General features: G+C 52.9%; 10 protein-coding genes across 10 annotated transcripts; 4 read left to right on the top strand and 6 right to left on the bottom strand.

Annotated features, from left to right (window-relative positions):
• Window positions 1-1,406: 1,406 nt before the first annotated feature.
• HD553DRAFT_343785 (OPT oligopeptide transporter protein-domain-containing protein) lies at window positions 1,407-4,262 on the top strand (the record flags this gene model as incomplete). The annotated part of the gene is made up of 7 exons (XM_046182909.1): window positions 1,407-1,628; window positions 1,701-1,865; window positions 1,938-2,108; window positions 2,179-2,443; window positions 2,508-2,703; window positions 2,775-4,005; window positions 4,080-4,262. 7 exons carry the CDS (start codon window positions 1,407-1,409, stop codon window positions 4,260-4,262), a joined length of 2,433 nt encoding a protein of 810 aa, XP_046035298.1.
• A 1,548-nt stretch (window positions 4,263-5,810) lies between these two features.
• HD553DRAFT_286603 (acid protease) lies at window positions 5,811-7,529 on the top strand. Its single transcript, XM_046178262.1, has 3 exons — window positions 5,811-6,274; window positions 6,358-7,027; window positions 7,131-7,529. Exons 1-3 carry the CDS (start codon window positions 5,864-5,866, stop codon window positions 7,346-7,348), a joined length of 1,299 nt encoding a protein of 432 aa, XP_046035297.1. The 5' UTR covers window positions 5,811-5,863; the 3' UTR covers window positions 7,349-7,529.
• Window positions 7,530-7,735: 206 nt separating this feature from the next.
• On the bottom strand, window positions 7,736-8,763 carry HD553DRAFT_314780 (uncharacterized protein). Its single transcript, XM_046180392.1, has 4 exons — window positions 8,604-8,763; window positions 8,222-8,504; window positions 7,858-8,083; window positions 7,736-7,787 (listed from the first exon to the last, which is right to left on the bottom strand). The coding sequence occupies exons 1-3, from the start codon at window positions 8,672-8,674 to the stop codon at window positions 8,012-8,014; spliced, it is 426 nt and encodes a 141-aa protein (XP_046035296.1). The 5' UTR covers window positions 8,675-8,763; the 3' UTR covers window positions 7,736-7,787; window positions 7,858-8,011.
• Window positions 8,764-8,992: 229 nt separating this feature from the next.
• Window positions 8,993-10,356, bottom strand: HD553DRAFT_351287 (Nitroreductase-like protein). The gene is made up of 4 exons (XM_046183601.1): window positions 10,044-10,356; window positions 9,686-9,923; window positions 9,501-9,578; window positions 8,993-9,376 (listed from the first exon to the last, which is right to left on the bottom strand). Exons 1-4 carry the CDS (start codon window positions 10,196-10,198, stop codon window positions 9,209-9,211), a joined length of 639 nt encoding a protein of 212 aa, XP_046035295.1. The 5' UTR covers window positions 10,199-10,356; the 3' UTR covers window positions 8,993-9,208.
• A 450-nt stretch (window positions 10,357-10,806) lies between these two features.
• HD553DRAFT_314775 (Alpha/Beta hydrolase protein) lies at window positions 10,807-14,100 on the bottom strand. Its single transcript, XM_046180391.1, has 16 exons — window positions 13,811-14,100; window positions 13,495-13,741; window positions 13,396-13,427; window positions 13,201-13,326; window positions 13,068-13,114; window positions 12,937-13,005; window positions 12,641-12,876; window positions 12,531-12,565; window positions 12,385-12,467; window positions 12,133-12,308; window positions 11,965-12,034; window positions 11,838-11,878; window positions 11,741-11,760; window positions 11,535-11,618; window positions 11,266-11,401; window positions 10,807-11,154 (listed from the first exon to the last, which is right to left on the bottom strand). The coding sequence occupies exons 1-16, from the start codon at window positions 14,004-14,006 to the stop codon at window positions 11,118-11,120; spliced, it is 1,635 nt and encodes a 544-aa protein (XP_046035294.1). The 5' UTR covers window positions 14,007-14,100; the 3' UTR covers window positions 10,807-11,117.
• A 966-nt stretch (window positions 14,101-15,066) lies between these two features.
• HD553DRAFT_358593 (xylanase) lies at window positions 15,067-17,067 on the top strand. Its single transcript, XM_046183915.1, has 9 exons — window positions 15,067-15,563; window positions 15,633-15,704; window positions 15,771-15,894; window positions 15,965-16,038; window positions 16,106-16,156; window positions 16,227-16,317; window positions 16,387-16,546; window positions 16,619-16,686; window positions 16,755-17,067. Exons 1-9 carry the CDS (start codon window positions 15,270-15,272, stop codon window positions 16,883-16,885), a joined length of 1,065 nt encoding a protein of 354 aa, XP_046035293.1. The 5' UTR covers window positions 15,067-15,269; the 3' UTR covers window positions 16,886-17,067.
• HD553DRAFT_314767 (RTA1 like protein-domain-containing protein) lies at window positions 16,954-18,860 on the bottom strand. The gene is made up of 6 exons (XM_046180390.1): window positions 18,632-18,860; window positions 18,479-18,558; window positions 18,202-18,347; window positions 17,898-18,110; window positions 17,697-17,776; window positions 16,954-17,606 (listed from the first exon to the last, which is right to left on the bottom strand). The coding sequence occupies exons 1-6, from the start codon at window positions 18,649-18,651 to the stop codon at window positions 17,228-17,230; spliced, it is 918 nt and encodes a 305-aa protein (XP_046035292.1). The 5' UTR covers window positions 18,652-18,860; the 3' UTR covers window positions 16,954-17,227.
• Window positions 18,861-19,516: 656 nt separating this feature from the next.
• On the bottom strand, window positions 19,517-21,233 carry HD553DRAFT_72705 (tryptophan synthase beta subunit-like PLP-dependent enzyme). The gene is made up of 5 exons (XM_046184451.1): window positions 21,036-21,233; window positions 20,936-20,948; window positions 20,196-20,841; window positions 19,845-20,076; window positions 19,517-19,749 (listed from the first exon to the last, which is right to left on the bottom strand). The coding sequence occupies exons 1-5, from the start codon at window positions 21,128-21,130 to the stop codon at window positions 19,653-19,655; spliced, it is 1,083 nt and encodes a 360-aa protein (XP_046035291.1). The 5' UTR covers window positions 21,131-21,233; the 3' UTR covers window positions 19,517-19,652.
• Window positions 21,234-21,528: 295 nt separating this feature from the next.
• On the top strand, window positions 21,529-23,079 carry HD553DRAFT_314762 (uncharacterized protein). Its single transcript, XM_046180389.1, has 3 exons — window positions 21,529-22,258; window positions 22,375-22,710; window positions 22,800-23,079. Exons 1-3 carry the CDS (start codon window positions 21,951-21,953, stop codon window positions 22,921-22,923), a joined length of 768 nt encoding a protein of 255 aa, XP_046035290.1. The 5' UTR covers window positions 21,529-21,950; the 3' UTR covers window positions 22,924-23,079.
• A 240-nt stretch (window positions 23,080-23,319) lies between these two features.
• Window positions 23,320-24,053, bottom strand: HD553DRAFT_358575 (uncharacterized protein; the record flags this gene model as incomplete). The annotated part of the gene is made up of 4 exons (XM_046183914.1): window positions 23,320-23,444; window positions 23,523-23,550; window positions 23,630-23,909; window positions 23,974-24,053. The coding sequence occupies 4 exons, from the start codon at window positions 24,051-24,053 to the stop codon at window positions 23,320-23,322; spliced, it is 513 nt and encodes a 170-aa protein (XP_046035289.1).
• Window positions 24,054-25,121: the final 1,068 nt, after the last annotated feature.

Genomic DNA, 25,121 nt, shown 5'->3' with positions numbered 1-25,121 from the left:
AAGAGTCGATTTCGGATACCTCTGAGCTCGTTATTGTTGATCGGTCGCTCACGCTGTCGGACTCCATAAGTTTTCGCGTTTTCGAGGTCTAGAGAACGAACTAGATATAAATATCGATATGGCTAACTTGGAGGGTGAAACTAGAGGTCCCCACGATGTTGTACATGCTATTTAGAACGTTGTAGCAGTGTTTCATAGTTGTCTACATCGTCTAGAACGTCGATTGTTATCATGTCGATAGGTGAAGTCGACATCTTACGCGTTTACGTAAATCGAGGTCGGAAGCGAGAAAAAACGGTCTAGTAAACACCCCTCTTTGGGCTTCCCTCGCGATTCCAAATTTGTCAGCCAACTGCTAGTAAAACGTGGAATTGGCCGGGAATGGAAAAAAATAGTCAAAGTGCAGGTAAACAGGCCCTAAAACAGTACGGGGTATATCCGTAATCTCGGGTGCTATCATCGAATGCTGTGCGGAGAGAGGAGCAAAGAGGAGCCGACAAGATCGACGACGAAGGCTTCCGGAGGATACTGCGTTGGGATGTCTGCCTATCGAGCTGGCTGGTTTCTAAATCCTGCACCTATCATTGGCTGTTCGGTTCTCGGAATAGCTACATCTACAGTGTCGCGAAATCATGTCGCCATATCTGAAGTCGCCGATGCGTATTCTCGTACCGCTACCGAGAGTGATCTGTTTTTGGGAGACGCCTATCTGGCAGTTGGCAGTGGTCTTCGGACGATTCCTGACACGAGCAAATGGGATTGCACGGGGTTAGCGAAGAAGCAGGCAATCACGTGATCCTCTACGTGTACAGCGTTACCTACTATTCGCTCGCTTCCGCGTGCTCCGGTATCGACGGTTAGATGCGGTTGGGATGTCGTCGCCTTGGCAAATCGGACGATCAGATAGCGGTCAGACGACACACAATCAGGGAGATCAATCTAGCTCCATCCTTCCCTGCGGAACCTGCCGAAAGAAATTTGGGTTGCATGCGGTTCCAAGTTGGGTAGCATGTGGTGTTTCGACGAGTTTCGTCCGAGGCCCCGCGCTCGATTTCGCCACCGCGCTCGGGCTCATCCGACGATACAGGCACAAGGGGGTCGATCGGGCAAATAATGCAATCAGCCACACATGTTCACGAAATTAGAAACCAACTAGCGCCGATATCTACAGTGGCCATTCGCTCGAATGCGACCGGAGTCTGCACATGCAACCATCGCAACGCAGCACATGGGTCCATTCAACATCTACCGATAGCGCGATATCGGGCGAGATGGTGCGATATCCGATGTCGCCAACGCCGGGTACATATAGCGAGCCGTGGATGAGAGTCAAGATGGACGAAATGGGAATGTTCTCGAGGGAGAGTTCTATCCTCACACTGTGATCGGAAGACCATCTGACAATCATGGCCAAGGACCACGACGACCTCAGCCCGGCGGCACTGCCGGAGCTCAACCACCGAGCCGAATCATATGAACGATCAGATGACGAGAAGAAGATCTACGGCGACGACAAGGACGACTCTCGCGCCGGTGCCAACGTCGTCATCGAGCCTGCCGAGCAGGACCATCTCGCCGATGTTTTGGCCATGGAGGAGAGGATCCAGAAGGGTACCGCGACGAAAGAGGTGAGTGGTCTGAAGTACGCGACTGTCGTTGTGATCATTGGCGCTTATCAACGCCGACATGCTCGCGCCCAGGAATACGCAATTCGAAACAACCACGATGTAGCAATCAAGGTCTTGTCCACCTACGACGATGAAACCCTCCCTGCCATCACCTTCCGATCCCTCTTCCTCGGTCTCGGCTTTTCCTGTTTCGGAGCCGTGTTGGCTCAAATCTACTACTTCAAGCCTCAAACCATCGTGAGTTCCCTTTCAGGGATTACAGTTGTGTCTTTCGCTTCGTATTGAAGATTATCCGTCCATTATCCGCAGAACGTCTCGCAATCCTTCCTCTTGATCATGACCTACTTTATCGGTGAAGCCATGGCCAAGTTCTTGCCTTCCAGGGGAGTCTTCCGATACATCAATCCCGGACCATGGAACATCAAGGAGCACGGTTTCACTCTGATCATGTGCAGTACCGCTGCCGGGTCTGCCATTGCTGTGAGTAGCGATGCCACCGGAGCTGAACATACACTAGGCACTGACCTCGCGCTTACTTTGTACGTCATAGATTCAAGTCATCTCGGTACAAGATCTGTTCTACGACAACAAGATGAACGCTGGAGTCGCCATCTTCACCTTGCTCGCTTCGCAACTGATCGGGTACGGTATGGCCGGGATGTTGACCGACCTCACCGTCAAGCCGTCCTACTCGATCTTCCCTGCGAAGATCTCGCTCGCCAACACTTTCCAGGCCTTGCACTTTGACGGCGGTCTCGGAACCAAGCGAACCAAGTTCTTCTGGGGAGTTTTCGCCTTTATGTTTGTTTACGAGAGTGAGTCACCAGTATCCCGTCGACCAAGTCGATATCGTCTGATCGACTTTACATTACCTGACAGTCCTTCCCCAATGGATCTTCCCCTTGATGTCGGCCGTCTCGATCATCTGCTTGATCAACCACACCAGCCCCGTCCTTCGAAACGTCTTCGGGGGTGGTTCCAACAACGAGGGTATGGGTCTGCTCAGCTGGAGTTTCGACTGGAACTACATCGGTTCCGACTGCTTGTACCTGCCTTTGGAGATGCAGTTGAACAAGTGAGTCCTCCGGATGGTCCTCCTGACTGACGACGGATCACTGATTAGAAGCATCTCTTTTTCGTTCGTAGGGACATTGGTATCTTGATCACCTACGTCGGAATGGCCGGTGTCTACTACGGAAACGCCTGGAATGGTCTCGACTTCCCCTTCATGTCGCAGTCCATCTTTGACACTGAGGGATACAAGTACAACCAGACCGCGCTCTTGACCGACGGTAAATTCGACCAGGCCAAGTACGATGTCATCGGACCCGCCCGATTCAGTGCTACCAACGCCTTGTTCTTGATGGTCAACAACTTGAGTATCGGTGCTGCCCTCGTCCATGTCGCCCTTTGGCACCACCAGGACATCTCGATCCTCTTCAAGGGCCTCTCCTTTGGCGGCGTCAAGGCCCGTTTCACCAACGGTTGGCGATACTTCTTGTGGGGATCCGGCGAGGAAGACAACAGCAACGTCACCGACGAGCACTACCTCCAGATGCTCAAGTACAAGCCTATTCCCCGATGGTGGTTCACCCTCATCTTGGTCGGAGCTTTCGCCATGGCTCAGGCTACCAACTATGCCGGTCACTCCGGTACTCCTTGGTGGACCTTGATCATCATCCTCCTCATCGCTTTTGTCTTTACCACCGTCTACGCCTTCCTCGCCGGTGTCCTCGGATTCGGTCAGTTCGTCTCTGGAGGAACAGGTCTTTACCAGTTGCTCGCCGCCTACATGCTTCCCGGTGAGCCTGTGGCCAACATGTACGCCGCCATGTACGGAAACAACCCTCAGGTCCAGGCCATCGACTTGTTGCAAGACTTGAAGTTGGGTGTCTACTTGAAGATTCCCCCCAGGCACACCTTCTTGGCCCAGATGTTGGGTACCATCGTCGGTGCCATCCTCAACTACGTCATGGCCATCTCGATCTTGACCGAGCAGAGGGAGGTCTTGTTGAGCATCAGTGGTAACAGGATCTGGTCGGGTCAAAACGCCCAATCGTACAACTCTACCGCCATCGCCTGGGGAGCTCTCGGCCCTCAGATGTTCGGCGCTGGCAAGCTCTACGTCCTCGTCCCCGCCTCGCTCGGTATCGGTCTCCTCCTCCCCGTTCCCTTCTACCTCGCCTGGAGGTTCCTTCCCGCTCAGTTCAAGAAGACCAGGACCGCGTTCAAGAAGCTCAACACGGCCATCATCTGCCAGTACTCTTGTTACATGTCGGTCGGAATCAACTCCTCCGTCATGCCTTCGATGGTTATTGGAGTGTTCTCGCAGTGGTTCGTCAGGAAGAGGTACCCGAGGGCGTTCACCAAGTACAACGTGAGTCCCGGAGAGATGATCCGCTTCAGACGTCCTCGATCACTAACCTTTCAACTCGACTCGCCTCCGAACAGTACTTGTTGGCCGGTGCCTTGGACGGTGGTACCCAGGTCATCTCCTTCATCCTCAACTTTGCCGTCTTCGGTGCCGCCGGTCACCCTACCGACTTCCCCGAATGGTGGGGTAACGACCTCTCGTTGTCGACGGATAGGTGTTTGCGACCCCCCGTGGGTAAGACCAGGGACGCCGCCGAGTAGACAGGATGGTCCGGAGAAAACTAGTCAAGGGCAGCCTCCGTTCAACAAAAGAATTGTCGTATTGTATAAGAGGTGTTTTTAATGACAGGCCGTTGAGAGGGCATATTAGATATGATTGATACGAACGAATGATGGTCTGCTGTTTCTTCGACGAGGTCGCAATGCTATCAATCTTTGCGTTCTCTGCGGTATGAATCCTCAGCAGGATGGACATGCTATACCTATCATCTCGTCGTCCTGTCTATGGCTTCTGCTAACGTTTCTGGGCCAGGGCACTTGAATGACATTGCGACAATGTCGGTCGCTCAGCAGTACAGCTCAACGTCCCCCCTCACCCCCTCATACGCCTGGCTCCTTGGCTGATGTATGCTGGGCGGATCAGTACGCTACGATATCGTCCCTATCTGAGATCGATTGCATGCATGGGGCAAGACTCCAGCTTCTGACCGACTCATGGTGCCCCCTCCCTCAGCGTCCGAACAGTACAGATGGCTTAAGCAATCGCATAACATGATAACAAATCGGTCAGATGACACCTCGAACCCATGCGAGACATACGCTACTATACTCGCACATTGCCGCCAGCAGAGCGAAAGAGTATGCGGTGCCGGACAGATTCACGACATGGAGCATAGGCACTGATTAGGAGCATCTGATCTAGTGGCAAACGAACGAAGAAAAGCTCCGGTAATCTGCACTTGCCTATCAAGGTACACGATAGATGGTCGACCATTGGTCCTCCACCTCGAAACCTCGAAGTGTATCATGTGGACCACCAGTATATCGTGCTATTATTGTATGTTGATGCGATACGATACGCAAGGCGACATACGGTTTCGGGTGGACAGAGATGAAACGGACCATCCCGAGCGAACGCCGTAGGCAGGTTCCTCTATGCCTCGACGCGCCTCTCGGTACCTGGCCCTCGCATCCATCTACCGCCGGAAGAATGGCGGTGCGTTCTTTTCTGTCCGATACGGGGTGGAAGAATCGGTTGTTCTGATACCCGGCGATTCTCGCTCAGCTACTATCGAGAGAGTAGAAGCGAGGTTCGATCGGGACTACGAGGTTTGGATGCAGAACCGACCATCCCAAAAGTGCCGACCTCTATTTGCCACCTCTCTGTTCTAGCTCGCGCGCGCGCTTGTCGCGATCATCGATCTCGCCTCTCCTCTTGCCTCTTGCCATCGACTAGCGTACGAATGCAAAACTGCCGATCCGCCACCGGTACCGAGTCCACTGGGCCCTGGATACGTTTCAGTCTGGATCTAACGACCCATCTCCAGGTTATATATAGAATAAGCTTCCGTTCGAACGGTCTCGTCCGACGATTAGATCGATCATCTACGCCTCTCGAAGTGGCCCGGATGACTTTCTGTTTGGATGTTGTGTTGTCGACGGAGGTCGAACGGAGGACCTGAGGAGGGAGTGTACCGCATGGGTCAGATTGTGGCGAGCATACGTTTGAATCTCCCGAAGACGTATATAAACCCCCTCGTCGTCGAGTCGATCTGGTCCGTCCCTTTTGCTTTCTCTTTCCTCTCTCCTCACAACTCACACCTCACAACTCCGATCTCCATTCGAACACAAGCACTCCAACCATGGTCGCTCTCAAGCTCACCGCCCTCTTTGCGATCCTCTCCACCCTCGCCCTCGCCGCTCCCGTGGCCGAAGACGCCTCGGCTGAGGGCACCGTCATCCCCCTGACCAAACGATCCCCTCACAAGCCCGACACCCTCTACACCCGGGATGGGATCCCCAAAGCCGACCTCGCCTGGCTCAAAGCTCAAGAAGGCCACCTCGCTCAAAAGATGCACGTCGGTGCTACTCAGTTCGAAGCCAACACCGGCAAAAAGTTGGCTTTCATGGACCACAAGGAGAAGCGAGAGGAGAACTTGGCGAAACGGGCTGCCGCTGGGGAGGCCTTGACGGCGGAACAGGGGGGGAGTTATTGGCAAGGACCCATCTCGATCGGAACCCCGGGACAGTCTTTTCAGATGGATTTTGATACCGTACGTCGATTCCTCTATCTCATCTTCCCCTCAGTCTGTCATGAGCAAGACTGACCGATAGTTTACTCTTGTAACCTGATCAGGGATCTTCCGATATCTGGGTCCCCGGTACCAACTGCAACGGTTGCCCCGGAAACAAGTACAACCCCTCTTCCTCTTCCACCGCTCGTAACCAGAACCGAAACTTTCAAATCTCATACGGTGACGGAAGCATGACCAGCGGGACCGTCTACACCGACTCTGTCAACGTCGCCGGGATAACGGCTCGTAACCAAGGAGTCGGGTACGCTACCAGCGTCTCTTCCACCACCGGAGCCACCTTCGATGGATTGGTCGGGATGGCTTACTCCAGTATCGCTACTACGAACACCAATACCTTTTTCACCACCCTGATCAACCAGGGAGCCGTCAGCTCCCCTGTGTTCTCCTTCGCCCTCTCTCAATCCGGCGCCGAGCTCTACTTGGGCGGTACCGACTCTGCCAAGTACTCGGGTTCGATCACCTACACGCCCGTCACCCAACAAGCCTACTGGACAGTCACCCAGAACGCCGCTACCGTCAACGGAAAACAGGTCGTCGGTTCCCGAGGAAGCGTCATCGACACCGGTACCACCCTCATCTACACCAACGCTGCCGATGCTCAGGCTTTCTACGGCGGATTCGGATCTGCCAAGCCGTTGAGCTCTTTCGGATACTCGGGGTACGATGGGTACTATGCTATTCCTTGCAATGGAAACACTGCTATCAGCTTGAGTGAGTCTTCGTGCCATCCCTCGTGTCGAACCTCGACTCTCAAACCTCTCCTCGAACGATATCTGACCCGCCAACCTTTCTTTTCCCTTCCATCGTCAAACAGCCTACGGAGGCCGAGCATTCTCCATCCCCTACTCCATCTTCACTCAACAAGGCTACGTCGGTTCCTCCGGTGGTACCCAATACTGCGTCGGATCCCTTGTCGGATCAGGCGGGTTGGGTATGGGTAACACCTGGTTGACCGGGGACGCTTTCCTGCAGGCCGTCTACGCCGTTTTCGACCAGGGTCAGAACAGGGTCGGGTTCGCTACCAAGAGGTAGAAGTGAGGTAGATCGCAGTGCAGCGATAGGCAGCGATAGGTTTAGGCGCGGGGGAGGAGTAACATTTAGAAAGCAAAGACCAAAGAGTCAAAACCGCCGTCGAGCGAAAAGGAAAGGGATTGTAATACCGCATCGCGAATTAATCGAACTGAAGGGATTATTAATGATATGAGCCACTTAATCCTGAGAGAAAGTCTGGCAGCTTCGGTGCAGAAGTGATAGCATTCTCGTTGATAGGCTACGTGCAACCGCTGCTACTCTTCGAGGTATATGTCAGCCGGAAACATCCTGGTCATGGTCATGGCCACGGTCGCTCTTCCGTACTGATTCCTGAGCAAGCTAAGGGGGCAGTACCACATACGATATCGACAACCGCAACGCCGGCCACGCAGAATGACTAATTACACATGGGAACGTATCAACGTATTGATCTGGACGGTCAGTCGCACCAGGACGAGCTTTAACATCTCGTTTGCCAAGTCCTCAAATCAAACCCGTATCGCACCAGGATTGACCTCGTCAGGTCGATAGCGTAATGTCTGGGCATAGCCCGAGCGTATTGAATTTCGTATATGACACACGATACCGCACGGACCAAGAAAGGAAAAAATACATTACAAAACAAGGTACATTACAGTTGAAAAAGAAGAGTCTTCCGATGGTTTAGATGGACCGGCGCAGGGTGACGACCTCGAACAACATCCTCAGGTCGCCCATGAACGACATGAGCGGGTACTATCCGTGTGCAAACACCAGAAAAAGAAGAAGAAGAGAAAAAACGAGGACGACCCGTCCAGGGTATCAGATTAGACGCTCAGATGTTTTTCACGTCAAACGAAGGCCATTCTTAAAGTTAGAAATACGGGGACTAACCTTGAACGTCGCAGGCCTGTTCTTCTCTACGAAGAAATGTCCTACCCAGGCACATGCGTACCCGATCCCGATCCCCCTCAGAATCACCTTCCCCGCTTCTCCGAGCGTCAACTGCAGAGCTTTGATTTCTTTACTTGACTGGAGGTCCAGCCGAGCGAGCAGGTAAGGGACGAGGGAGAGAAGCACACGGGAGGTGGAGAGGACCGCTGCGGAGGTTCCTAGGAGGTGCATGAGGCGGTTGATCCTGTTGGCGTGTTCTCCCAGGTAAAACGGGTAGAATTCGCTATAACCACAGGCCATAGCACACAAAGATAAGCCATGACAAGTCATGTAACTCGATCGACGATCAAGAATCAGAGGGAGACGGTGTCAGGAGTCTTACCGGAACGAAGCGAATCGAGTCTCCGGGTGCGGGACGGGTTGGTAAGTCGGGTTGACGAGGGGCTGCTTCATCCTATCCCAACGTAAATAAGCTTGTGGTACGAGATCGTACAAGTCGCAGCTAGGCAAGTTGTCCCATTAGAATGACACGGACGATGGGATGATCGATTCGATAGATGAACCGCTCTGCCTAGTAGTTGTTTGCTGTTCGACCGCTTATATCGGTCAAGTCCGACCCAGCCACATACCATACCGGCAATCGCTATTGGCTTACGTAAGCACAGGTTGTTCGGCAACCCCTCTCACTCTCGACCTGTTTAGATCGGACGAAGGATCTCTTCAAGCTTCTAGCTTCTATCTCTCCCTGCTCGTGCGAAGCATGCCGGCTCGAAAGTCCCAAGACCGCAGTATAGTGTTAAATGTTGGATGGATCGGATCTGTCTCGCGTCCATCGAAAGTTCTTATACAACCTCGTATAACCAAACTCAATACCATGCGAGTGCCACTAAGCTACCAGCTAGCCGGGTGCTACCATGTCTAGTAATACCATATGCTACTCCCAGACGTAGCGTAGTAGCTCGATCTATCGATCTATGCTCATTCGATCTACTGGGAAGAAGAACCCAACGACCTGAACCTCTCCTCGATAGGCTTGAACTGCTTCTCCCCCGCGGGGCCTTCAGGGTGTCCGAAGACGAGCTGGCTCCCGAGTTTCCAGGTCTCGGGGACGTTGAAGGTATCCTGGACTTGCTTGAAGACGAGGTTGCCGTAGTGCTACAAAAAAGGAAGACGAGACGAGAGGTCAGTAAGGTGAGATGATGACCCGCAGCGTGATATCGGTAAACGCGTTGAGGATGGGAAAGGAAGGGAGGAAGGAAGAAGGGAAGGAAGGGCTCACCTGCAAGTTGGCACCGAGACCTTCGAGCTCGAGGGCGGTCCAGATGATATGGGCCAAGATTCCGTGAGATTGCGAGGCCTAATAAAGAACAAGTTCGCCCAAAGTGCGATCACAGTCAGCCAACCTACGCCTCTCAACGACTTGCCATCTCAGACCCCAACCCCCAACCTCAACTCGAAACTCACCCACGGAGCAAAGTGCTCGGAATAAGGAGGGAAATCCGCCTCCTGCTTCCTCACCGTAGGCTCATCATCAAAGATCAAGACGGTCCCCTTGGCAGCCTTGAACCCGGCGATCCTCCCCGCGCTTCCCTTTTCGTAAGCTTCTTCCCCGATGACGGCCTTGAGGACGTCACGGACGATGTCCCAGTGCTTGTCGTGTTCGGCGCCGAAGAGAACGACGGCTCGGCCGATCTGGTAGTTGCTACGAGGATGAGCGAAAGGGGTGATGTGGTGGGCGAGTCAGCGATTGATGGGACGAATCACACGGACCTGATCGTCGGGATTGATGACGGATCACGCGTGGAGGTTTGTGGATGCTCACAACGAAGTAGGGGTGTGCAAGATGGCCTCCTTGACGATCTGCTCGACCCTAGAATCGGGGACAGAGCCTCCCTTGGAGAGCTGGTAGAGACTTCGCCTGGCCTTGACGGCGTCGAGGAAAGCGTCGGTGGTGGTAGAGGTAGAGACGGCGGACATGATTGTTGAAGTGATGTGGTGGGGATTCGTAAAAGTGTTCGTTTCTCGACTTCGATAGTGATGGATACAGTGGTACAGTGGGTTGTAAGTTTAGACGATGTGAGTTCCTTTGACCGACTCTACTCTCCTCTATCCTACCTCCCCTATATATACATCTGGCCTGCCTACACCGAGATCTCCTAGCTGCCGATGGGTGATGGCGTGATGGTTGGGGATCTGACGACAACAACCGACCTCGGTCGACATGTCATCGACGCTGACTGATTCACGTGACCAATCGTTCCCACAGGCATAATCAATCACACGGAACAAAGGCGTTTCAACGGGACTTCGGGGTTTCATCGTCATCAAACACTCACCGAAAGGGCAGCAACAGGTTCCTTTGACGAGGTTGATCGACAACACGAAGGCTAGATCCTCTGCGCAATTGGGTCGGCAAACTCTGTTGTCACCTTCGAACTGTCATCTTGAGCCCGTGGATTGAAGAGCCTCCTTTGTGCATCACGAACGTGCTCCCTAGAAGTTGCTATGTAACGTGGTGGGAAAGACAGATCGACATCTGACAGATCGCTATTCGACGTCTTCCAAACCCTTCCCATGTGCTCAGGTTTCGCGAACATCGAATCATCATTTCGCATAATTTTACCGGAAACGACATCAAGTTTATAACGTCCTACAAACGGAATAGGAGACTTTTTTCCACATCTTTCCTGGGCATACTATAGCTATAGGCGAGGTGTAATTATGACCGTCTTGTTGTAACTTATGACCTCCACACAGTTCACGATACCGATTATATATTTTTTTGGTTGTTTCATCCGGGACTGCGACTTTTTCCCCTCGCTCTCGCGATCAACTACGTTCCCGTTCCACTCTTGCCGGGACGTCGACCGGAATCTTTCGACTGGCAATCGCTGCTTTACAAGGGCAACGTAGGAGCGAGGTCCGACCACAACCTTGTTATTCGAATGCAAACGCGATCAAACATCCACCCAAACCAATCATCAGCTCAGATCCCTTGACAATCGGGACTGCTAAAAGCACTATGCCTTCCCGCTGGGACTCACTGGCAACGACCCAAGAACCCTTGATCGAGCGGCCTGACTTCGTTATCAGGTGCCAGTGTTCCCTGGGTGACGTTCCAGACAAAGTTCGTCGGGTTGGCATCGTCGAATGCAATCCAGTCGCTGTTCAGCGGTTTATCTACATCAAACGTTGCCCATCATAAATCAATTCACCAACAAGAACACGAATCAGCAACGATGAATGGGCCTGACGGTTATCTGATGGTTCCCAAAACGATGGAGACCGGACAAAGGAGAGGGTAGAGGCTTACGGTTGACGACGAACGAGTTGATGTTATCCGTATAAGCCTGGGTCTCTCCGGCATAAGCCGCGGACATGTTCAAGAGTTGAGGCGCTGTTGTAAGATACGGTATGGTATGGGTATCGAATTAGATCATTGTCGTATGTCACCTATAGGACGGGAAAAAGGACATTGCGAACTGAAGATAAGGTAAAGAGGGTGAGATCGGGGCTTACCGTTCCAGGAGAATGCAAGACTAAATTGAACGGATCGCGGTCAGCTATTCTCAAGCTTGATCAGGGTATAAAACTGTCCACATGCTCTCTGACTTACTCTCCACCGTGGACGCCGAACCCGGGAATGACCAAGTAGCTCTATAAAGCGGAAAGGCAAGTGACGAGACAGGAGCTTTGAGTGAATCATGGTGAATGAAGGACAACACTGATCTTGATGCGCTCACGATGTAGGACTGGTTCTGGAATGCGCGAGCCATCCAAACGGATTGACAGCCGAAAGTACCATCGCTGTATCTATTGTCCGGTGGATAAAAAGAAGTGGCAACATCATTCAGCGTGTGAATCGAAATCGCATCTAAGCTGGATGGGTCCTGATCTACTACGAGACTCACAGCTTTTCGGTAGCGACTTGGACCGACCCGAACGTCTGCGCGTCGTAGACATCGATCAACTGAGCCTGCTGATAGGCCGATAACTCGGGCTTCGAGCGGTTCAGGTATTGCTCCTGCAGAGTCACGTTCGAGCCGATATTGGTGGGGACAAAGCTGCTTCCTCCGTAGACGATACCCTTCCGATGGAGATCGCTTATGAGCTTAAGGATTCGGTCCGAGTTTCCTAGAGATTTCCATCGATTGCGGACTCACCTCGTTAAAGTTACGGTGCGACCAGAGGTATTTCCCGTTGAACTGGCCGCTCCTCAGGATTTCAAGAGGGCGATCAGTGATGACTTTGGAAATCATGCTGAGTCAGCTCGATTGACGATCTGTACAGTTCCCGAAACGAGACTCACACTCTCCATCAATGACGGGAACCGTTAGGAAATCGCTATAGCACGGCAAAAAGCCCACGTCAATAACGCTTGCTACGAGCTCGATGCTGCCGGCTGTCTCAAAAGCTCACCCAGGCTCTTGTTGGTTGATGATGAGCAAGCCCTCCGTCGCCAGATTCGCCGCATCCTGTTCTCTCAGACATTCGAGGGTATCATTCGAGTTGGTGCAGCTGACCGAGTCGACCAAGGACTGGTAAACACCCTGAGGGACCGTGTCGTTGTAGTAGAATTGAGGAGGTTCGAACGGGCTGGACGCGATCGCGCCGACGAAAAGGGGAGGTTGGGTGTTGCCTCCATTCGCGACGATCTGTTCGGCTCGGTGGTCAGCTAGATCTCTCGAGTGCCCGTCTTCGTCTTTTCGACTCACATGCTGGAGAATGCTACCCGCACCGGCAGATTCTCCATACAGCGTAACGTCTTCTGGGTTGCCACCGAACTATAGAACTCGCCTGTCAGCGGAAAGATGCAGCTGTGGAGAACGATTGTCACGCTACTCGCCTTGTCGATATGTGCCTGTACCCACTGCAATGCGGCTTGTTGATCAACTGTGATCCAAAGCAGGCTCCGACTCGGTCAGCATGCCAAGTTCGACAGGACAGTATCACCGCCGCATGGAATGGCCGAAACTTACGAATACCGGCGTTCAGAGCGCCTCCATCCTTGACTTCTTGTCCGGCAAGGAAACCGAACACGCCCAACCTGTAGTTGATAGTGACAATGACGTAGTCCGACTGCGGTCGAGTGTAAAAGTAGGCAGCTGAAGCAATAACATCCAGAACCTGTCAGTTGAAGGGGACAACGTGAGACTCGAACCCATGCGATTTACGATCGAAAGTGTTGCTTGCGCCCAAGGTGTAACTGTAGATTGAATGGAATTCTGAACACAGCGAAAGAGACAATCATGCTTGATCTTATGCAGACGTACCCTCCTCCGTGAATCCAGACCATCACCGGCAACCCCTGCCCATTCCCTCCATTCGGTGCATAGACGTTCAAGAACAGGCAGTCCTCCGACGATCCGTTCAACCCAGCCCGGGCGGCTGTCAAGGCGGCCGTCTGGTTGGCATATCGAGATCCTACGCCTTGTTGGAAACATTGAGACCCGAAGGTTGTTGCATCTTGAATACCTTGAGCAGCGAGAGGTTGTTCAGGCGCTCGGAACCTAAGTTCACCTGAGCGAGTTGTGCGTTGAGGTCTACGTCAGACGGATATGGGGTACAGATGATTTCTGTTAGACTTACCAAGAGGAGGAGCGGCATATCGGATCCCCTTGAACGACTGGACGTTGGTCTTTGAGTTGACAGATCCTTGGTATACCGCATATCCCAGGTCGACGGTCGAATTGGAATCGGTATTCCTTCGACCAGCCGGAATAGCCTCCGAGGTGGTGACCGCAAGACCGAGCAGCAAGACGCGAAGACAACTGAGGCTCAACATCGCTGTTCTAATGTATCCTATCAGGTTGTCAAAGCGTCACTACTGTAAATGGCCACGCTCGATGGCTCTTGTCGGTAAGCTTACTCTATATAGCCTTGCTAGCCTTGCTACTACCGGTCCCTCGGCCGAAAGGAATAGGTCCTCCGAGTGACGAATGTGAACTACTTTTGATGCCGAGGGTTGGACCCTTCCGGATGTAGGGATTGAATGCCTCCGTTTCATCTGTACGTACTGGCCGCCGAGGCAAGCAAGCCTTTGCGTAACTTGACTGTTCCATATTCGAACGCAACTGAGTCACATTTAAAGTTCACTCGGCAGCCGTGAGGCAGCTCTGTTTCTACTGAATATAGCTGGGTTGCTGAGGCAGAATTCCAGTTGTGGACAGGAAAGTCCCAGGCGTTGTTCGGTCGTCCGGATCTGATCGGCCGTGGGCACGCAGAGGGAGGGAATGGTTTACCGGAGACTTCGCAAGGGAGAGACCGGCGAACTGATGTGAAGTTCCAGTTCGAGCGAACGTGTTGCAGTTGTAAGCTGAACCAGCGGGTAAGGTTGGCGGCATTGACGCCCAGCTTACCCGTCGTTGGATGAATAATAATGTACAAGAGCAAGAGGCAGCTTGCGTCGAACCCGACGAGCCGACGATACAGGAAGTCACTGATCACTAAACGCATGAACATCAAACTTCGCACCGACCAAGCATGCCCACGAACGCCGAAAGGCACATGATCGATGCACGCTTGCACGATCCGTCATCGCGCGACAGACAAACGTGACACGCGTTTCATCGTCGGCGTTTCAAATAGAAGGCTTGCACCCCGTTTCACGCAGCGATTAAGGGGTAAGATCCATAAATAGCCGCGTTTCATCCACAGGCCGAGACATCCTTTGCGTGCGATGAAGGAATTCTATCCGTGGCTCCACAGGTTTGTCGCCCTGAGGTAGTATAGCGCGACGGAGATGCCTTCAGAATTGACCGACTCTCAACGCCGAACATAGGTGCGTCGTTTCAGGCTATAGTAGTTGTCGACAACACCACATCTAAACTGCGTTTGCGATCGATAGATACTGTCATCGTGCAGACCCTAATGAATACCAAAGGAGGCTCGAACAGTACCGACACTCTGGGAAGCAGGTCAGAAACGTATATATATAGCGAGCCAGTTTTGGCCTCCCTTTCGCATAATTGATGACTTGTTACTATTTCGTTACCTTTTTCGACCTTATGCAACAAAGCCAGGTGCTTACACAAACGAAACTTCAACCATGCTTGCCACTTCCATTCTCATTCCCCTTCTCACTACGCTGGTCGTCGCTTCCCCTACCAAACGTCAACAACAACAGCAGCAACCCGCCGGTCTAAACGCCCTGGCCAAGCAACACGGCAAGTACATTGGGACCGCTACCAACAGTTTCAACTTGCTCGGGAACAACCCAGGCGGAGCCTACCTCGACATCCTCCGCCGAGAGTTCAAGGGCGCTCTTACTGCGGAGAACGAAGGCAAATGGGATGCCATCCACCCAACTCCCGATCAGTACAACTGGGCGGGGATGGATGCGGTGAGTCGGCGAGCCCCTTTGTCATCGCTGTGATGACGTAGCTTATCCTATACGATGTTTCTGATGTAGATCGTGGCTGAAGCCAGGCAATCGCCGGAGAAGGTCTTTGTCAGGGGCCACACCTTTGTCTGGCACGCTCAGGTACGCTGCCTGTACCCATCATGTTCCAAGCGATCCCATCATTGACGTGTACCCGCCATACCATAGACTCCGGCCTACATCAACCAGATGACCGATCCCGAACAGCTCAAGGCCGCCTTGAGGGACCACGCTATGAATGTCGCGGTTCGTTACAAGAACGATTGGACTTACCTCGATGCCATCAATGAACGTGAGTCGTGGTCGCCCATTCCTACCCTAGCCTACCATCGTTTCATTTGACAGCACAATCTTGTTCTCAGCTCTTAACGAGGATGGTACCTTGAGGGACAGCGTCTGGCATCGGGTCCTCGGGGAAGACTACCTCGAGATCGCCGTAAGCGCAGCGAATACTACAGAGCCGCTTTCCACCTTGTTGATCCCCCGTCACGCCCGTATCGCAGCTCAACATCATCCACGAGGCGGCCCCGTCCATCAAGCTTTGTATCAACGACGTAAGTTACGTAGTAAATTGGTTGATAAGAAAACCGGGGAGAGTACCCATTGACCTCTAACGGGTACTAGTACAACATCGAAGGGGTCAACGCTAAAAGCAAGGGGATGCTCGCCATCGCCAAGAAACTCTTGGAAAGGGGTGCCCCGTTGCACTGTATCGGTAAGCTTCAAAAAGGGTAACCTTCCTGTACTTCAATCTGATCGAAACCACGTTTATTCACTCTCACAGGCTTCGAGTCCCACTTCATCGCCGGGAGCATGCCTCAAGACATTGCTGCGAGCATGCAACAGTTTACCGACCTCGGTCTTGAAGTCCCTCTTACCGAGCTTGACGTCAGGGTCCGGGTTACCGGGAACGATCAAGCTAGTTCGGCCGATCTCGCCGTCCAGTAAGATGCAATAACACTCAACAAACTCGTTGATGCTCACCAAGGCTGATGACCGCATCCTTCGGTTAACAGGGCCAACGACTATCGTACTGCCGTCAAGACCTGTCTTGATAACAGGCTCTGCCCCGGAATCACCATTTGTAAGCACCCAGCCCCTGCTCAAAGCGCGCGTACAGTGCGGTCTTATCATCGTTGTGATTCATCCTAGGGCAATTCTACGACCCCATCTCCTGGATCCCCAGTCTGACTCCCGGTTGGGGTGCCGCTACGCCTTACGATGCCAACTTTCTCCCCAAGCCGGCTTACGAGGCCATGAGGGAGGCTCTGGCTACCCAGTAGATGAGCCAAGCGCGACATCATCTCGGCGTTTGCTCAGGGGCAACGATCGTCGAGCAGGGAAGGACAGGGTATCATATCGTATCATATCGTATCGTACCATCGAACTCAGATCTATTGCCAAACTACATCTTCCGTCCAGTCTATCTACTATCGCTTGTCTACTTTTAACACCGAATGTCATACGTCCTTCATCATGCCTAACGACCACAAGTATACTGGGGCTCGTTGTAACCCTGCGCTCGAGCTTGGGGTTGAGGAGGGTACATGGGTATATATCCCGTCGCCCGGGCGGGTAACAACTTGCTCGAATATCCTCCATCTGTTCGGTGAGGGCGCCATCGATCAAACGTGTCGCATTTCAACGTCGGTCCCCTTGTTCTCCGGATCGTAAGAAGGCGACCCGGTCGCAGTCGCAGTCCCGTACTCACGCGATCCTCCATCGAGAGCGTTGGCATCGTGTGCAAAGATGCTGGGAGGCCAGACGAAGAAGAACAAGGAGATGGCGATGACCAGCGGCAGAGCATCCAACAGGTAAAAGTAACCCTCGTGGGTGGCCAGGTAGCTGTCGTATCCGTTAACGAACTCGGCTACTCGGAAGATGCACCGAGTGAGGTAGGCGACGCAGGTGAGGAGGAGGACGTAATAGAGGGTGGTCCAGCGGTTGAAGAATCGTTGCCCGGCCGAGGGGTTCCGGGACGTCCAGACCATGTGACGCGAGCGACTACGGCAAGTAAGGCGAACGATGAGCGACGTTCATTAGCTTCCAAAGCTAAAGACGGGATCGAGTCCGGGGGACGAAGTCGGGACTCACGATCGGTACCCAAACCAGACGGTCAGGAAGGTGAAAAGACCAAAGGAGATGACCTGGAGGATCAACCCTCCGAGAGTCAACTGTAATGCCAGACGACCGAATAACCCAGATCAGATCAGTCTCCCAACCCGATCCAAATCTTCCCACCCAAACATTCCGAATTCCTCAGCGGCCTCAACTCGATCTAGACAGCCGACTGACCTTGTCCCCCGTCTTTGCCATATCCCCACCACTAGCCGCCATCCCACCCCCACTCGCTTGGGTCAAAAAGGTGACCACGTCCGCAGTGACAAAGATCCTCACGATCCACCTGGACCGTAAGAACAAGCAATCCTCGGCGTCTAGGTAGGTCGCTAGGCGGGGGAGCACCATGTAGCTGAACGCGAGGTAGGCGCAGGGTGATAAGAGGAGGAACTGCAAGGCGGAAATTTCAGTTTGGTAAGACGATAATGAGAAGAGTTCGAATCGGGGACGGCATCATCGTGTGGAGTGATGCGATGCTCACCAAATTCTGAATCGCATAGACCGGAATGCTATCCACGTTATCCCCGATTCCCCAGATGATCCTGATCAAGAACCCGAGGGTCATCGTCCACGCGCCGATGACGAGAACGAGGGTCCATCGACGCGGTTTCACGCTCTTCCACCATCCTGCCAGTGAGAAGAACAAGATTTGAATACGAGAAGGGAAGAGAAAGTCGTAAGCGAGAGGTTCTGCATCGCATTGCATTGCAAAGTGCGTTTTCTATGCGAATCGCGCCGAAAATGAATCTGAAACTCACGGAAGGAGAGGAAACAGGCGACAATCCCATAAGCGACCAAGCCGACGACGGCGGCCCAGAGCTTGGGCGTCCATCCGAGACTATAAGAATCGACGAACGTGGACTCGGATCAGCTTTGCGATTATAGCAGGTGAAGATGAGGTTCTCGCTTACACTCCGTTTCCGTTGGCCATAGTTTCTTGGTACGAGGCTCAAAGGTTGTTTGCAAAATGAGAGCTGAGAGAGGGTTTACAGTGGGTTGTCGACGCGCGGGATGGGGAGGGAGAGCGAGGCAAGAAGAAGATGGTTTGAGAGATCGACGATCGTTGTAAAGATCATCCTCAACCACCTTCCCGCATACCCCGCAGCCCTATATACTCTACAGCATACCAGTAGTCCTACCCCGATCTCCGCCTTATCCCATCGGGATTGCGATCCTTTCCAACTCCCGGGGTTGCTCCTCGTTTCGAAGGTTTGTCGTCCGGCGGTGACCAGCGGATCGTCGTTCGCGGTGGTAGCGCGCGGCCCGGAGCCGATCAAAGAGCTGACATCTCCTACGGCCTACGGGGAATACACAAAGCAACGACCATAGCAAACACAGCACCTCAGGCTTGCCAGGTACCTCCCCTTGCTCATCACCATCGTACAAGCTGTGTGCCTGTGATGTCTTGTAGCGAAAATAGATCACAAACTCGCATGTATCCTGGATGGAAGGTGAAGACATACTCTGATGTCGAGATTTCGAACCGGGGAAGCGGATTCTGTTCCCGATAGCCAAGCCGACGGGGGGACTTCTCTTGTGTCCCATCACCTTCCCCGTCGATATCATCATCGATCATCTCCATCGTATCATCCATCGGTCCGGTAACGATACGATACAGCCGCAGGCAGTTACAAACTTGAACATCGTCGACTCGGGATCGTATGGCTGTGGCAAGGTTCCTCTATCTTTGACATTGACAACGGGCCTGATCGCTGGATGATAGCCAGACCGACGATCAGCGCATCAAACGTCGATTCACGATTCACAATCAATTATTACCTGTTCGCGTATTATTCTGCCTGATCGTTCTGCGCAACACGATCAACAAGGCCCCGCCAAATATCGGCTAGCCCGCCGAGTGAATAGTTGAAGATGATAGATGGTATGGGTCATGTATGTATGCAAAGCGAGATATTCGTACATCGAATCGAATCAAGGCAAGACGACGTATTTCTGCAAATGCTCCGGGATGGCCGTATCCAGCTTTTTCGATTGAAGCCATACTCGCGAGAAGAGACGGGTTTGGTATCTATCACAGCGCCGGCGTAAGATCGAAGTTAAAAAATTCAGCATCTCGTTTTCGTATCCCGAACCCAATATCGCTAAACCCAAGGCGGGACGTACCGATAAGCCCCATCACAGAGCATCGTCACCACCGTCTTGTCCCTCCCCAACTTCTTCGCAACCATCGTAGCAGCGACGACGTTCAGAGCGGACGAAGCGCCGACGTAAAGACCCTCTTCGTCTAGTAATCGGTAGACCATCTTGATCGATTCGGAATCTGGGACGTGGACGGCCCCGGAGAGGAGCGAGAGGTCGGGGGCGAGGTTGGCGGTGAGTCGGCCCTGGCCGATACCTGCGGGGGTCGTGGGTCGGTGAAACAGTCGACGAAAGTGGATGTAGGTCAGTATGAGATGTTTCCGGTAGCATGAATGCCATCTGCATTGCATCGCTCGAACCCGCACGCAAACTCACCCTCGGTGATCGACCCAGTTCCTTCCCGCTCGGCCTTTCCATTCTCGACCAACTTGTAAAGCACGCTCCCCGGCGGATCAGCCAAGAACCCCTGTACCCTCCCCTCACTCTTCTCCTTCAAGAACCTGACCGTGCCCGCCAACGTCCCTCCCGTCCCCGTCGCACAGGTGAACGCGTCAATCTTCCCTCCCGTCTGAGCCCAGATCTCCGGTCCGGTCGTCTCGATATGCGCCTGTCGATTGGCGATATTATCAAACTGGTTCGTCCATACGGCATTCTCCAAACTATCCGCATATCGTTTGGCCTGATGGTTATAGTTTTGCGGGTTATCGAACGCTACCGCGGGGACCGGCCTCACGTCCGCTCCCAACATCCTCAAGAGGTCGATCTTCTCCTGACTCTGCGTATCCGGCATGTAGATGACGCATTTATACCCTTTACTCCTACAGACGTGTGCAAGGCCGATCCCCGTGTTCCCCGCGGTCCCTTCGACGACGGTCCCACCCGGTTGGAGCAGGCCTTGGGCTTCAGCGTTCTTTACCAGCCAGAGGGCGGCACGGTCTTTGATGGACCCGCCTGGAGACATGAATTCGGCTTTGGCGAGGATATTGCAGCCGGTCTCTTCGGAGAGACGGTTGAGCCGGATCTGATGCGGAGTTGTCATAAAAGATAGAGGAAGAGAGAGGCGAGGTTTAGCTCGAGGCGACGGCTTAGGGAAACGTATGAAGTCTTTAGCTCACCAGAGGCGTATTTCTGAAACATGGCAAGACGATAACGACGACCTCTTCAGCACCTTTACTCGTATAAGGCAATTCAGACATCGATTACAGCGAAACTCACCCGACGGCACCGACAAACCCATTGACCTCCTTGTTGAGCTGAGCGGCGGCGGTCGCGTAGCCGCGTACGAGCGGTCGAAGAGCTTGTTTGAACATGGTCGACGCAGAGTGTTTCCAAGACTTGCAGGGATTATAGAATGGCTGCAAGATACGGTCAGGTCTCGAGGTAGATGTCGATGTAGATGTAGTATGTACCCGGTTGTTCGCCATCGTCCACCTTTGCTGACCCAACTCGCTCTCTGAGATTCCAAAAACACCTGGAAATTCGGAAACTCGCCGCGATGTCGCCATCGATGGGGATGACGTAACGAGGATAAATTGCTTCCGACTCCCGGCTACAGGAACGCTATTTACTTCCGGTACTTGAGGTTCGGCCGAGACCGAGGGCCGGAGGGCGAGTTCGCTTACGGCATGGGCAAGTGAAACCATCAAGCGGACTTCTTACTTCTTCAAGCACGTCGAACCGTGTTGCTGATTTACAGTACGAGGGGCCCATAGCTGAGAGATCGAGAGAGCCTCTTACGTTGCCGCCTGTCTGTTACCCTATCCATCGATACGTACTTCCCATCGATCCGAATACCTTCTTCCGTACCTCCAACCTACGCGTGTGTTTCAGACGGAGCCTCGCCGACTTAGCCCCCTTAAGGCGATCCTTTGACTTGGAAGGAGCAGAAACACGATCCACGTCTCAAACTTGGTTTTGATCTTGGCCATCCTGATATAAGCCATATTGATACGATGTCGCCCTGCATAGGAAGAACGTCATGTTGGGAAATAGAATGCCCTCGAGATCACTAGCTAGAGAGCTCTTTCGACCCATTCCTACTTTACCTAGCCTCCGAACTGTCCTCAACAAATAACGAACAAACTTCATTACGCCCTCGCTCAGGGCCATAACCACAACCACCCCACTCTCATGTTCAGCCGGCGCAACCCAACATCAGCCTACGGCTCCACCCGTCCCAACTACTTCTCCTCCTCAACCTCCGGCCACCCTCGTCTCTCTCCTCCGAAAGGGTGGAAGATCGCGCTCGTCGTAACCTCCATCTCCCTGTTACTGATCATCGAGGTAGTCGTAGTAGTTCCTATGCTGGACCCTTCTGTACCGGGGATGACGCTTTTCACTTATAAGCCCCAAGGTGGAAATAATGGAGGGAATGGAGGAGAGTTCGCTGTAGGGAGTTGTCAGATCGGGAACGGAAGTGGAGGAGTACAGAGTTTGCCGTGAGTCTGCACTTCTACGATTGAGAAGACCTTATACAAACACGTTTTGACCAAGCTTATAATATGATCGTCTTGCTGTAACACGCGTACGGTCTGGTTTTGACCCCTCCTTGCAGATGCATCGAAAGCCTAGCCAAGACCGACATCCAAGGCGGCTTCTCCAACGTTCCCGTCATCCTCAAACTATCCTCCGTCTGGATCGGAATCTTCCTCGGGTGTCTCTTTTTGGCCGTAGACGCTTGGTCCGGCTTACGTCGGTCCGGGTACCACACCCAAAACCAATCGATGTCTTCATACGGACAACAACAAGGAGCGGGGATGTACGGGCAGAGTAAGAAGGGAGTCTTGGTGGTCCACTTGGTAGTGGCGATCTTGTTCTTCTTTTTATGGTTGATGACAGCCATCTGGACGGCGAGTACACCGGGGGTCGGCGCTCAACCCCTCGGAGTCGCGTGAGTTCAACCTCTTACCCTCATAACCTCTTCGTTGATTGATTATACGAGCTGACTTCCTGGCAATCGCGCTTTCGGCTATACGTCAGCTACCTGATCATGACCCCTCTATTCACGCTGACCTGGCTAGTACCAGTCTTCATGGGCGCATTTAAAGCCGCTCCCGAAGATCTGACGGCGCAGCACGGTCAACAACGAAGTGGATATTGGTAGACACGTAGCACGCAGCTAGAGAGACGTCTGTCCCTCGTGATCTGGGACTTGTATCATGAGGCCTTCCGCTCGAGGGTTTCGGTCCGCATGCGAGATTCTTTTGTGTATATTTGATTTGATTCTTTGTTGCTTTTTCGATCATGGGCGATTATCTCTACAACCAGGATATCGAGGATATCTGTATGCCAGGTATATCAAGAGGTATGATCGACCGTTCTCAGTTCTCCATATCCCGTTTTCCCTCATTTCTCTCTGTCTAGCCCGTGCATGACGTCTACAAAACAAGATCGCACGATCAGCAAACCACCCAATCTCGCTCAGATCAGATCGGCAAAGCACCCAAAGGCTTACTTTTTCTCTTCCATACGGACTATCATGTATGTATGAGCCAACTTCTTACTTCTCTTCAGCCTCTTCCTCATCCTCATCCTCGTCCTCGTCATCATCACCCTCGGTGATCCCGGTCAGATCACCAGGCTGGACTTCCTCGTCGTCCTCGTCTTCCTCTTCGTTGTCGTTGGCTAAGGATCGACGGTATAGATGGAGAAGTCAGTTAAGAACTCGTTTAAGTTGAAAAGGATGATGGCTGATGGACTCACGTCCGAGAGCAGCCTTAGCAGCATCGGTCTGTGAATCATGTGATCAGAGTGGGAAGAAATGAGTGAAGCGGCTTAGAAAGAGCTGGGATCGAACGTGGAGAGCTTACACCATAGTACCCCTCAGCCTTCTGAGCAGCTCGCCTTCGAGGTCGTCGGCCCTCTTCCTCCTCTTCGACATCCTCCTCCTCGTCTTCTTCCTCATCGGCACCAACATCAGCATCAGCCTCCTTCTTGTCAGCCTTCTCCTCATCCTCGTCTTCAGGCTCGGCGAGCTCCCCAGCGGCGGGCTTGGCGTTCCTCTCGGTACCCTCGGGGATGATGTTAGACTCGCTGACGGTAGTGTCGACCTCAGACTCCTTGGTCAAGGCCTCGTCACCGAGCTTTTGCCTGCGAAGGTGAGATGCGTCAGGGGGATAGAGTCGCATCGTCGGACGAAACGAGCTGGACCGACTTTTTGGCGTCATCGTCGGTGGCAGTGACGGTCTGCTCCTCGGCCTTTCGCTTGTCTCCGGTGGTAGCTTCGGTGGACATGGTTCGTGAGATTGTATTTGTGTAAGTGTATAGAATCCGTATGAGGTTTGCTAGATGGTACACGAACGAGCTTGACACCACGAAGTCGAATGTTTTGTTGTCGGAATGTGGGATGACGACTGTGAGGTTGCTGCTCCGTGCTCATCGCGCTTGGCCGCGTCATCAACGTGCGCTTCTACTTGGCGCGTCTATGAGAATGCCCCGTATCGTTGGCGTTTCACCGTGCACACTCCTTTGTGGTTCTTGTACGCTATCTCCGGACACGATTTGTCACGAGAGGGCTCCTTTGACGTTGACGAAGTGAGATATGGGAGAAGCATAGGATGTTACAAGTACAAGGTAGCACTGAAGGTCTCGACTGTCGATCTTTGCCTTCCCGATTACAGTCTTTCCAACGTGTATCTTACGAGCGCTCTTCATCCGAATGATGTCATCGCAAATATTCAGCAGCGTCGAGGCAAGGCGAAACAGAAACTTCGGGGACAGGTCGGACGATAGGGTTGGTCTTTTTCATCGTCTGGTAATTCCACTTGAGCCCATGCCAATGTCGACACTGAGAACTTTCAGGAAACGTACGATACCTCCAATCCTAGTCAGACTATCGCCAGCGAGGTTTCTCAAGAAACCATAGACGGGATCATACAACGACTCACCAAGGCTTCTATTACGTATTTCGATATTGACTATTCAAATGCTTTCGAGATTGAGGAAGACGAAGATCAGAAGCACCGACGATTGAGGAAGCTGAAAGAGCATCTGGAATGGTGCGACTCTATGCATGGCATGAACCCATCCGATATGGTCGACAGAATCATGCGAAACATTGACGTTTTCGTGCTGGACAAGCTTGAGATCCAACTACACCAAGAGGCGAAGGACCTCTTTCGATCTGTTCTGAAAAAGGAAAAGGAGATGCCACAGTATATGCTGCGGACGCTGGAAGGTGGCTCGCCGAAAGCAAAGGGACAACTCAAAGGGTTCCGAGACCTACAGGAAGCAGCCAAGGGTAGGACCTTGTGGGAGTTGGCCCATGTACTTAGCCCGTTGGATCTCATAGGTCAGATTCTG

Source organism: Filobasidium floriforme (genome assembly GCF_021052385.1).
Source record: "Filobasidium floriforme strain CBS 6241 chromosome Unknown HD553scaffold_16, whole genome shotgun sequence".
NCBI classification, from domain to species: Eukaryota; Fungi; Basidiomycota; class Tremellomycetes; order Filobasidiales; family Filobasidiaceae; genus Filobasidium; species Filobasidium floriforme.
This window is presented reverse-complemented; position numbering and strand designations above follow the sequence as displayed.